Consider the following 13,424-nt stretch of genomic DNA (forward strand, 5'->3'; position numbering starts at 1 on the left):
CCTTTCACGTGCTAAAATAAGAGTTTTCCCCTCTCTCTCCGAGTCGACATGAGCAAAGTGAGCGCCGTGAAAAGACCAGAGAGAGAGCGCTTCTATTTGATGACTGGCAGCCTCGGGTCTTGTGTCTGTGTGACACTATGGGCCACTACAAAAGCATGTCCTTTCTCCTGCTGCAGTACAACAGGGAGGGGAAAGAAAGGAGGTGGTGCATGATGGGGAGGAGGGGGGTGAAAAGATGTGGGGGGGGGGGTCTTGCTTTTGAATCTGACCCGGCGCAGATGTACAAGGCAGGAGGATTAGGCTGCGGGTGTTGGTGACATTCACCGGGTTCGGTTCTCGCTCCGTTGTGGCCCTTTGTGGCACCCAGCAGCCTCGGGGTGGTAAGCTGCCGGCCGGCGTGCCAATGGGCCTCAATGTGCAACAATGGTGGTACACCCCAGTCATAACCACCTCTCCAAAATCCCTCCAACCTCTCACTCCCAAACTCACCCCTCCTCACCCAGTACAACTCCAAACACAGAAAATGTGCTAGGGAAGCTAATGTCCTCAAATCTCAAGCCTGTACTACAGAGCAGGATTAGCGGTTAGCGTGCTATCTTCAGGCTTAGCTCTGATTGTAAAAAGGTGCTTCACTTCTCACCAGGGTACATCTGTGATCCACCTGCACACCTAACCTGGTTGTTCAAAAGATTTAATCTCATTAAAAATGATCTAGAGTTATAAATCCACTTTTATTTTCTGACCAGGATCAGGTAATCCATTTTACTTTGGTACTGATTTTTCAAAATAAAACTGGATTGGATGAATCTGTCCTGTTGGTGTAAAGCCTGCAACAAACCCTACGTTGAAACTAGGTAAAATTGTAACTCAAGACGTGTCATTGTTTGGTTGCACTACAGAGATGTAACGTTCATAGAACCTGAAAAACATAAACATCTGAAGCCCCATTCACACTGGATAAGTATTACTGGGGACCTGTAATGGTAATTTGGGAATAACCCCCCAGTGTTTAGTGCGGCGCATTCAGTGCAGTGGTTAGGGCTGTTGCCTCACAGCAAGGAGGTTCCTGGTTTGAATCCTCGTAATAGAGAGCCTCTCTGTGTGGAGTTTGCATGTTGTCCCCGTGCATGTGTGGGTTCTCTCCGGGTACTCCGGCTTCCTCCCAACATTTGTCTGCATGCACCTGTTGTGTAAATTTTTAATTTTTTTTGACAATAAACTTTTGTTTGATTTTTTTTTTTTCATACATTTTATTGGGCATCATGACCAGCTCCCTCAGCCAATAAAAGGCTTTATCTGAGCTTAACTGAGTCGCTCAAGGTTGATGTGTGACATGAGACAAAAAGACTTGCGCCTTATTGAAAACCTGCAACAAATCAGCAAAATCCTGGAGGGACTGTTTTTGTTTTTCAGCTGTCTCCATTCTCACTTTTAGGTGATTTTTTTTCTCATTTTGACAAAGTTATATAAATCACTTCCTGGTCCTCTAACATCATCCCAATACATCACCCAGAGCTGAAAGAGAGGCGAGAGGGAAGGAGAGGGACAAGCACATATTCTCAGAGCGCATTGTGAAGAGGAATGCCATTGAATTTGGGTGTTTTTTTTTTTCATGCGCCAGCCTCTTTTGTGTGCAGGCTAAGGAAGTCCATTGTGTGGGGCAGACACCCTGAGAAAAGAGGCGAGCTTGGAGCCGTTGTCTGCCGGTGCTTCTGCGGCGCTCGGGCCCTAAAAAGACTTGAATGAAGCTCTGCCATCGGAAGCAGCCGGCCCTGAACCCAGAGACAATGACGCCGGGCAACTTTGAAGACCCGCAACAATTAAAAATGCAGCTTCACTATATTAATTATGCATTCATGCTTTTGTCTTGTTCTTTTTTTTTTTTCTTGAGAGGAGAAGGGAGCTGTGAGGTTTAAGATTCAACAGGTCAGAGGCACAGAGAGATTACAGTGGATAAAACAACACATGCTAATGCTTGTCGGAATAGTACTGTTGGAATTAGGGTTAGGGATTACGTACGCTAAAAGAACCTTTTTTTAACTTACTTAGGAACTTAGAAAGAAGATACTAAAGGACGATCCAGAGAGGTCAGCAAAACTTGGGTGTTGCTTGTAAACTTAAAGTTGCTTCTGTAAGTTGCCTCTCCCTCGGTTGCAGGCAGGACACAGACGGCAGCTCTCTGGAGGCATTGAGGTGTATTTCTGCCGGCTGCCGGCTCAGACAGGTGGCTCAGTTGTGCTCAGAGTCGTTTTATACAGATTTTCCCCACTAACACTACCGCTCTGTTTTGGTTGAATTCATTCCCCGTTTACAACCAAATCTGTCACACTGAGAACAGAAGGAGCATCTAACACGGAGTCTCCCCCTGCTGGCCGGTCTCATGAAGCAAGACATGGCATCGACATCATGCTGTATTGAAGAAGACTTAGAGAACTAAAGATTGGTAGGTTAGGAGAATGTTTATTGAAGGAATAAATCAAGGTAAAAGTTGACTCATTTTCTCCGACTATGGAAGCCCTAAGCCCATTTTATTGAACTCAGTTAACGAGTAATTTCCTGCGGTTGACTAGATCCCACTTCAACACTTCAAATCACACGACTCGTTGTACGGTTGGCGTTCAGCGGGACAGCTCCGATTTATGCTTTCTGTGAAATAACAAAACAAGCTACTGCAGTTTCTCTTCCTGCAGCACAAAACACAGTCAGCACAACATTCATGACGGCGTGTTTCGGGTGCAGTCGAGGTCAGGGGTGACGTGTGTTGGCAGCGTGTGACTCTCCGTGTGTTTGGAATAAAAGCAGAGCTGCATGAATGAAGGAGCGTCTGAATGCAGAGCTCATTAGTGCTGCAGGAGACTGTACGAAGAGAGGCAGAGATCGTGTAGCTGTAGCAAACTCAGAAGTGCTTCAACACATTCCTGCCTCTTTATAAAGGTGATCTGTGACCCCATCTGTCCCAAAATAGAACGTTTTCCATTGTCAGTATGTGTGTATGTGTGTGTGTGGAGGCTAATACTGAGCATATCGGACCTCTTGTCTCCTAAAGAGGAACTTGTTGTCAGTTGAGAGTCCGCTTAGTGCTCGTATACTCTCCTAAAGATAAAAGCGAACAGACCTGCTGTTTCCTGAAGCCTCCTCCACAGGAGAGGCTGGAAGAGCGGCGTTTTTTGTTTCGCCTGCCGGTATGCGGAGAGCTGCCTGGACGCACAAAGACGACGGTAATAACAGTTAATCTTCGCAAAGGTTCAATGGCTGCCAACCAACCAGTCGACTAGCCAGCTGAGATGCAGAGCCGTCCCAACAATGGCTGCCCAACATCAAAGTCAGAGGCAGCTCGGAGCGGCCGGTTCCCATCACCTAAATCAACAAGTCCTGGGCGGAAAGTAAACATGTAGAGTTTACAGAAAGAGTCACATTCATGTTGACTGTTTGTTTGGACTCCTTAATGTACCACAACAGACGTTTCCCCCCTTAATGAATCATCCAATTACTACCTTTATACTGAGTGTGTTTCGTTTGGAGGTGAAGTCTGAAGTTGAGCAGGATTTGAATCTTATCTTTGCATACTTCTCGTTTGGCGTCCAGAATGAAAACAGCAGTGTTGTAAAAGAAAAGTAGTGATCGAGGAAGTCCAGTTGTTTCAACAAATACATTAATTTAAAGAACTTTGAATATGCCACAACCATGTTCATCAGCTTTTAATACAATGATGGAGGGTCTGAGATGATTCATTTAATGGTGAGAGACGAGGGAGGGCGGTAGTAAGTGGACAGTAGGGGGCGACCAGCGACAGAACCCAACCAGTACAGGTGAGCTGGACACCTGAGATGCATCTGACAGTTACAATTTTACCTCCAGCTCTTGCTGAAGACTACACAATCCATGTTGTCCGCGTTTCCCTGGACATTTCTTCACCCAAACACGTTTTTAAAAAGAAATGTTTTTCCTCTCTGCATAAGCCAATGCTTTGTGATGAGACAAAATCAGCATGAGGGTTCAATGAGGATCTCCCCCGGGCTCTGAACCTGACTGCTACCAGCTCCAGCTTCTGACCTCTGACCTCTCTGATGGGAGGGGGTTTAATGACACCCGGTCTGTTCTGTAACATGACCTCATTACCTCAATCTGTGTATCGATGGGGGGGCGAGGCTTAACCTCAGTGTGACAACATATTCAACTCAGTCACTGCTGTTAAAGGATCATTTCACACAAATCAAAGGAGATAAATATTGATCATACAACTTGTATAAATATCCCCTTGTAAATACAGTCATTGATGTGTTAGGATCAATATTTTTCAAGGACTCATTGTAAAGAAATATTTGAGCAGGAAGCTGTAAACTCTGCACACCTAAATGAGGAATAGAAACCAAACATTGTCCATTCCAGAAAAAGCAGCATTGACTCGTTTAATATGTTGACCTGCATTAACTTGAAGCCAGGGCAGAGCTGAAGAGGAGCACAAAGCTTAACACGGTTACAAACAATAAAAACTTATCTGATGTCCTGAAAAAGAAAAATACCCTGGGGAACTTTCCCTCAGGAGGTTTGTTGTTTTTGTCTGTCAGTTTCAATGAAAGCAGCTTTTTTTCCCATGAAACATCATCCGAGGGCCTGTCCGTGTATCTGAGAAGACAGAGAAGCTTTAAATAAAGCTGAAGATGTGAACATGAACTTTCCTCCAGCGACACCTCCAACCCCCCTCCACTCGCTTCCCCGTGAAGGAGTCAAAAATTGTCCTTTGCTCGATCTGCAATCACCTGTGTTCTGCATTGTTGTGTCATATGTAAACAACTTCTTCTTAAGCCATCTGAGTCTCCTGAATCTTTCTTGTGTGAAGTAAAGTATCCACACATTTCCTCAAAACCAACTAACAGTTTTCGGCCTCTTTACAGCAACGTTTTTCATCCTGATAATATTTTTCATTGCTCTGTTTTCTTTCATTATATTGAATCAAATGTAAAATTCTTTGTCAAATAAATGGCGTCTCACCATGTCGAGGTCATCTCAGGTTACAGGTTCATGTTAAGAGAAAGTTTGTAGGTTTGTAAGTCAGAGAAAACTCTCTGAAAGCTCCTGAAAGAAGAAAAGCCTGAATGGAGGCTCTGTGAGAGAACAACTAATTTTATTAGCCCCCTTGGAAACATTCACCCTAACAAGTGGAAAGCAGTTTCTGCATAAATTAAAGATAATCCAGAGTAAATTATGCAAATGTATTCGCTCAGATAAAGACGGGGTGGTGTGGTCGTTTATTGTGAGGTTAAAAAAAAAATTCAGCCAGTGGTTGAAACTGAGCTGAGGGAAAGTTTATTTAAAAGTCTGTGAGGACAGAACAAGGTGATGTTGCATCATCTGTAAATCACAGAGTGTAAGGAATAATAAGAATCAATAATTTCTCATCTTTTAAACGTCTATCGGAGGATTTCTCAGGTTGACGTCTTTCCATCAATGACCATTTAAATCAACGTGCTGCAGCCACATATAGGAAGATTTTTTAAAAATTGGGTTGTAATGCAGTAAAGGCAATTTCTGAGGACTCCCCCTAGTGGCCATGAGCAGAAATAACACCTTTATTTGTTTGTTATTTTGCACAAAACTCTCTTTTATTCCTTTATTTTAAAAACATGACAGGGGCTAGATCAGGGGTGGGCAACTGGCGGCCCGGGGGCCGCATGCGGCCCCCATCAACCCTCAACATGGCCCTCAGGTCAATTTTTACATATCAATTAATTGGAAACATGAAAGAAAACATGACAAAATCTGCCATGAAATCATGAAAACCAGAAATATGTCCAGAATAATATTTGATCACTGGTATATGTTGAGTTAAATTTGAGACATAATTGACTGTAATTGTTTTTTGTATGCTACAATTTGGCCCTCTGGCAGTGAGAATTAAATGAATGTGGCCCTCGCTGTGAACAAAGTTGCACATCCCTGGGCTAGATCAATGGCGAGAGGAGCCACAGGTCAGAGTTGAACCAGGGCCACCCCCATCGAGTACAAATGGTGTGCTCCATTAACCTCGGAAGTCGGATGTTGGAGCTGGGAATGACGTAACACCTGAGTCGATCGCGTTCCAGTAAGGAGTTGGCAACATGAATACCTCTGTTTTGATAACATACTGCGTCATAGTTTGAGCGCAGAAGCAATACGTCAACATGCCTGCTACTGAAAGCTGTCGTACTTTCGCTGTTTGTGCTGCTGTGATAAAAACTTCATGTAAATTATACTCGGATACATTAGCTCGTCTGTAATTATATTCTCTTCCTCAGGTCGGTTTTGCCCGGTCGTCTTTACTACGGTCAACTCAGAGTTTGTTTTCGTCTGTGTTGGGGGGGGGGGTAGCAGTGAGAATCACTCCCATGATTCCCCGCCAGCCTCGATGTCATATTCTGTTAATGTTTGGAGTGAGAGCCCCCTGGTGGTGGAATCTACATATTGTGCTTTCAAGTTCAGTGACTGAATGAGCTGAGGTGACTCCTCCTCAGCAGACAGCTAGCAGCTCAAAGAGGCCACGCCCCCTCATTATACATCACTTTAATGCTTAATGTAAACAGCTGACTTGTATAAATACTTACCTCGTGCAGGCGTCATGAAGAGAGAAATGAGTCATAGATACTAAAACCAGGCTGTAAACATGTTTATGTCTGCTGTAAAGTCAGACACTTTAATATGGGGTTCTATGGGGACCGACTCACTATCGGTACCAGCCTCTAGTGGACAGTGGAGGAATTGCGGTCGTTTCATTTGAATGTTTGCATCTTGAGGTTTTCTCTTGGTTTGGTCTCATCTTCTCAGCTGACGCTGTTTCCACTTTTTTTAAGACATTTTTTTGTGTTTCTTTGAATTTCAGATGGAGACAACTTTCCAGATTATGAGCAGGGAGTGTTGCATCTTTTGATCCCAGCCAGCATGTTTTCACACACACACACACACACACACACACACACACACACACACACACACACACACACACACACACACAGGCACTTGTTCCACATTCCCAGAGTGAATTGTGATTTCTGGGTCACTGCTGATGTTTTGGGCTCTATTTCACTGCGAGGTGGAAGCGTCTCTCAGGGGTCAGGAGGTCGGTGGCCTGGTGAACTCAACCACACACACTTTAAAAACAAAAAAAAAGACACACCTCGCAGACGTTTCACTCAATTACTCCTTACGTCGAGTTAAAGACCCCCCGCCGACTGCAGTCAGCGAGCCACCAACTGCTGCCGCTGAGCCAGACTGCGAGGGAACTCTGAGCAGCTGATGAAGGTGACCTCTTTCAATTTAAGGTTTGACAGGTTGTGTTCCCACGTCTATTATTTCCCCCAAAAAAGATGGGATCTACTCAATAAGATGTTGAGCAGTGTAACTTATTTTTTGTTACTTTAAGAAAGGATTCTTCCTTCTTTACATTTCCTGTTTTATTTTGTATTAACGCTTGTCTCCCTCTTTCAGATCCTGCTTCTTGGGTTCTGTCTGTGTATATATGCTGCATTCAGGTGCTCCTCGGATGATCCCAATTTTTCAATTTGGGAAGTCATTCTTCCGACTTCAGTGTGTTCACGTATTTTCAGTATCCATTGTCTGTGTACTTTCTCATCAATTGAAAACAATATAGTTAGACACGTTAACATCATTTGGGCCTCCCACCCTGAGTGTGATGTCACAGCAACATGGCCGCCGTGGGAATATTGTCTATTCGTAATTGCAAAGTGCCTCCATAATCTGACAGTAGACAGTCCATTCTCTCCGGTCTGTATACTCTTAGGAACTACTATTCAGTAGGCTGATATTTGTTCCTACTTCCTACAGCTCATTTCCTGAAAGGATGCATCCAAACCATACTGCATAAAACCAGGAAGTTAGTATCCATGCTGAATGTCCAGTCTACTGAGGTGGTCCCAAAAAATGACCACTGAATGACTAAGAGGGTTCAGTCTACTGAAAAAGTCTGCACTCCATACTGAACTGAAGCTCTTTAGAAAGGGCCACTGACTGAATCCATAGACTTGTTTAAGTTGTTACAAAAATGATCAAGCAGCAGATGTTCACAGCGTTCTTGAAGGGAAATTATTTTTGCTTAATATACTGAATTAATTAAATAAAATTGTGGTTGAAACAGCTTCACGAAGACTCCTGGGATAATTCTTCACATCACAGTAAATCTGTCAAGACGTACTTTTAACTATTGTGATCCAATAAATTATTGATATTTTTGGCCACTAGGGGGCAGCAGGAACCGCTCATGGGAACAACATGCACATATTTTCATATTTTGAGTTGATGTAATGGAAGAACAGTTGCTTGTGTTTGATAGACTCACTCTCTTTTAGCTCTGATTTTTGGTCTCCACCACCTCCTGAAGGACAGTTCTGTTTTAAATGTTTATTTTGGGGCTTTTTATGCCTTTATTTTAGAGACATGGCAGTGGATAGAGTCGGAAATCAGGGGGAGAGAGTGCTGAACAACATGGGGGACAGGAGCCACAGGTCGGACCTGAACTTGGGCCGCCCCGTTGGAGGGCGTGCACACCAACCACTAGGCCACTGGCGCCCCCCACTGCTTTTAAGTATTGTACAGTTTATACTACTACTACTACTACTTCCTCTCTTAAAGTAATGATATTTCAGCAGCAAGAGTGAACAGAAACATTCAACTATAAAGTTCTGCTGAGGTTTTAAGATAAACATCCTGATGTTGAGATTTGCTTTCATGAGTATTTAGTCTCGCTTTGAATACCTTAACAATTAGCTAAAGATGGCTAAACTGGCACAGACGGAGGTTATTTTTTTTGCCCCTGGGACTCTTTAAGAGGTTAACCAGGCCCTGCAGATCACAGTTCAGTTTAAAGAATCACACCTTTTTGTTGCCAGTTGAAAAATGTCTGACAGTTTTTTTTTTAACTTCCTCCTCTTCCTTCTCTACTTATTCTATTTATTTTTACATTTTATTTTGGTTTTCCCCCAATTCTCCAGTCATATTTTCAGTTTTAAGTTTTCACATTTCTCTCTGTTTCTGTTCTACCTTTTTGTTTCCCTCTTTTTCTTTTCTTCCTCCATATTTTCCTTTCAGTTTGATATTCTTCCTTTCCTTTCCTTTCTGAGTTTTTCTTTACTCTTTCTCTCCCCTCTATAGTTCTCATTTTTCTTAATGTGGAAATAAACAAGTCCTGACGTTCATAAAGTTTTCCTCATTTTTATTACCTTGATAAAACTGAGTGCGAAATAAAAACCATGAAATATTAAAGTGAGAGTTTATCTGATTATTGTTGTGTTTGTTGGTGTGTGGAGGAAGTGAGGCCGGGGCGGCTGCGGGCTGTGGGCGGCGCACAGCGTCACTCTGGCGGATCCTCCTCAGTCAGTCAGTCGGTGTGGAGGAGAGCGGACGGAGCGGAGTGACGCACCGGGGACTCGGACTTGTATTTTGCTTTCACCACAACAAGAGACAACCGAGCGGCAGGCAGGCAGGCAGCGGAGCAGCATGGAGCTGTGAGGGCTGCGGGCCGACCGGGACCTGCTCCCCAAACTTCTCTGTTTGATTTGTTTTATTTTCCGCATCTGATATCGTTCTCTTTCCCCCCCAACATGGAGACTACAGGCTGCTGGCTGCTTCTGGTTGCGCACTTCATCCTCCTCTGCCAACAAGGTAAGACATGTTTCAGCCCAGTTTGTCCTCAAGTGACACAGAAAACGCTCCAACCTTGTTGGAGTGTTTGGCTTTTATAAAGTCTGTGTGGTTTCTGCGCACGCTTGGATGTGAATGCGCAGGAGCTCCAGGTGAACTGGGACGTGCACTCTGTCCAAAACAAACCAAATAAGTATTTATTTAGTCAGCGTGTTTGTATTGTTGTATAGATAAGTGATGCTGTGCTTTGCTTTACTTTCAGAATTGAACTTGTAGTGCGTAAAGCGTTGTGCGTATTTGGAAAGGAGTCAGAAGCAGGTTTTCTCAGAGTGTCTGAGAAATCTCTGTCGATGATCAGCGTCCCTGCTCCTCTCTCCGTCTGTGGGATCGCAGATTAAAACGTTTGGGAGGCGCAGGGCGTCACGTATCAGCTCCAAAGCGGAGCTGTCAAGCATGAAAAGAGAAGTTTGGACACGGTAGTCTGACTGGCTTATTAAGGGTGTCAGAGGCTCCATATCTGGCAACTACAACAGCAGAGAGTAATCCTGTAAAGCTTCTCACAAACACATACTATCGCTGCAAAACCCAAAACATGGCCTTTATGGATCATTGCCCATCCTGAAGGATATATTAAACTGCCTTGTTCTTGTAGGACAGAGAAAACCACATGGTAGTAGGACTAAACTGGAGATCAGCTGTGACGTTTTCGAGTGTGTGAAAAAGTCAGTTTCTGTGTTTTTTTGAGACTTTTTAAAGCCTTTTGGAGGTTTAATTGTCTGACTGTTTGGATTGTGGAGGCTGTTCCAACCTGTCTGTGTGTTTGCATGAGTGAAGGGATGAAGGTTATTAAAAGTAACATGCAGAGACACACACAGCAGGGATGCAAATTTACAGTATGTGCAGCCAGAAGTTTAAGTTTGTTTGGCATTTTTCTTCAGTTTGGGTTTTAAGAATGAAAACAATTACAAATAATCAACTCCTTTATTAACGACGCTACCAGAAACAATCTTTGGTTAGGCCCATCTGGAGGCTTCTCTCGTGCTCTCAGTCCATATCACATCAGTCTTACCAATCAAAGAAGTTTGGAAACTTGTGATGTTTGGGTCTGATTTTAGACTTTTGCTTTTTGTCTCTGTGTTGGGGGTCAGAGTTTAGACTTGACGTTCTGTTGCAGACATGTAGCTCCGTCAGTGATGTGTTTTAGTGACTTAACTGGGCCTTGTTCAGTGACAACTACAGCACAGATATCCTGCACGAGTGATGCTGCAGGGCAACGTTCAACGCCCAGGATGCTTGTTTTCAGTCTCATTTGAATTGAAGATGCCTTTCGTCTTACATTTAGAAAAGTTGTCTGAATTTTTTAGAGTTTTTTTTGGAAATGTAAGCGTTTAAATGTGTTGGCTACACAACAAGCCTTTTAATAAAAGACCCCGGACTCCACCGGTGCGTCCTGCAGGGTTGAAGAGGTTTAAGAAGCCGCTGGAGATGAATCAGGATTTGTCACCATAAGCCTGAACGCTGGACCAGTTTTCCACCTCCTTATCCTCTAGTTTTTCCTCCCGGCTGTACTCAGTGCAGTCCCAGCGTGCCAGAGAGGACACTGATCTGCTTGGTTGAATCTTTTTTTTTTTGGGGGGGGGGACGAGACGGGAAAGAAAGATTAGTGGAGGGGGGGACGAGACGGAAAACAAAGATTAGAGGGGAGAAGCTAGTCGGAGCCAGTTTTAGCTTGAAGGGATGTGAAACCCTTTTGTGGCTGGGCCAGTGAGCACTGGACGGGTTCTGTACCTGCAGAAAGCCGCCGGGCTCCTTCACGCCTGGGCGCCCTCAGGCCTCGCCTCTTTTTATTTGTGTTGTTTTAAACGACGCTTTGATGAAACCTGAGGGCACAGAGCAGATGCCAGCTCGCTGAGGAGGCAGCGCAGGAATGGTGGATGGTGGAAGAAAAGACGTGTGAGGAGAAAACCTCGGCACCATCTGTCCTCCCAAAAGATTTTTGTGAATGGGCAGTGCCAGGCGTGCCCCGCGCTCCGCCCGGGCTCACAGAGTCTCCCAGCCTCTTGTTGTCTAACAGAGAGCGTGCGGACAGATGGCGGTCACAGTCAGACAAGTCTGTCTGTCAGTCAAACACATGCAGGGGGCAGCTGTACATGTGATGCCCACCACCGCTGACACCTAGCATTTAGTCTGTTTCCTTTCAAGCATGCAGCCACATTTTTTTAACTTCCAAAGTCAGAAGACATCCACTTAATGTGTGAGAGCTGTGATTCAGATGACCGAACAACATTGAGGTTGTCAAACGCTCACTGAGAGTCTCTTTGTAGCTACTAGGAATGCAACAATTCTCCATCTAATATTGAACCATTTGGTACGGCCTCCACGTTTTTTATCTTTATTTTTATTTTATTTATTGCACAAAAAAAACATAAACATAATAGATCAATGGAAAAACAGACAGTACATTATGATTAGTTAATTAACAAACTATACATTCTGAAAGAAATGTGCTGGAGGAGCCAAATAAACCCAGAGGGGCTTGTCGAGTGGTCCTCACACTTGTGAGTCCATGCGCTGGGAAAAACGAAGCCCCTCCCCACCGACTTAATATCCAATCATCATGCGCTAAAGTTGGGAAGCTGACAACACTAAGATGAGCGGTGAGGAGAGGCTGCAGTACGAGGAAACATTCAAATCAGTTGTGTGTGCACATTACTGTTTCAGCGTCGAGTAAACTGACAAGGAGAGAAAAAAACTGTAAACAAGAACGACTGTCTGAAAACATCATTTTACACGTGTCGCCTACTCAAATGGAAACACTTATGGAGTTTGGCTAACAGAATTAGCAGGCTGTCACTATTGCCAGCAGACAAGGTGAGAGAAGCAGCGTTTGAAACAAAGTTACCTGCATGAAATATCAACGCTGTATTAGGGCTGGGCGATATGGACCAAAACTCATATCTCAATATTGTTTAGCTGAATGGCGATACTCGATATATATCGTTATGCCTTTCATTAATAGTGAAAACACATGGAAAAATAAACTACCTGTTTGTCAATTTAAAAAGTAATATTATAAAATAAAAATGTTCCTTAAATACAATAAAAGAGAGAGAGTGGAGGAGCAGGGTTAAGAGGGACTGACAGTCAGTCATCATCATTGAGATGAGAAAAAGGTGAACTGGCACCTCTGTAACGTTATTTTAATGCAACATAAACTATATCAATGTGAACGATATTATCTTACCCTATATCTTGTTTGAAAATATACCGATATAGCTTAAAAACTCGATATATTTCCCAGCCCTACGCTGTATGACCATTTTCTGCGTTAAAGTCCGCCAAAAATATACAAAAATACATTTTAAAATACTGAAACAATCTTCTTTGTACATTTCCACATGGAACTACTTAAACGCTGCCTTCGTTTGACTTATACTCCAAACAACAGGAATGTGTATAAATGGAAACCTTTTTTTTTTTTTGCTAAAAAGTAAATAAAGAAATAGTTTTGGAATTTGAAAAGTGTTGTTTTCCCGCTAACCCATGGCTGTAAAATTTGCCTAAAACTCCTAATAATGATTTTTTTTTTTAAAACGAGGTTCGCTTCGTTTTGAACTGTGGGCTGACTGAATTGTTGCATCCCTACCAGCTCCAGCTCAGGGGTTCATTGGCTGATTGTGACACAACAGTCTAAATTACGCAAATTATAAAGTCTGGCTCAAAAGTCCACTTCATTTTATTCTCCAAACGTTGTGGAAAAAACACCGTTCTGGCCATTATTCCTTCATATTTTT

The 13,424-nt window shown here is 43.4% G+C and overlaps 1 protein-coding gene across 4 annotated transcripts in view; it reads left to right on the top strand.

Moving 5' to 3' along the window:
- Nucleotides 1-9,364: 9,364 nt before the first annotated feature.
- Nucleotides 9,365-13,424, top strand: part of ptprz1a (protein tyrosine phosphatase receptor type Z1a) — a 75,682-nt gene continuing 71,622 nt past the window's right edge. For all 4 annotated transcript variants that reach the window (XM_065956835.1, XM_065956836.1, XM_065956837.1 and 1 more), the window contains exon 1: nucleotides 9,365-9,651. In XM_065956835.1, the coding sequence (XP_065812907.1) occupies nucleotides 9,591-9,651 (61 nt within the window). In that variant the 5' untranslated portion in view covers nucleotides 9,365-9,590. The remainder of the gene's footprint in view (nucleotides 9,652-13,424) is intronic.

This window comes from Labrus bergylta, chromosome 7 (genome assembly GCF_963930695.1).
Source record: "Labrus bergylta chromosome 7, fLabBer1.1, whole genome shotgun sequence".
NCBI lineage: Eukaryota > Metazoa > Chordata > Actinopteri > Labriformes > Labridae > Labrus > Labrus bergylta.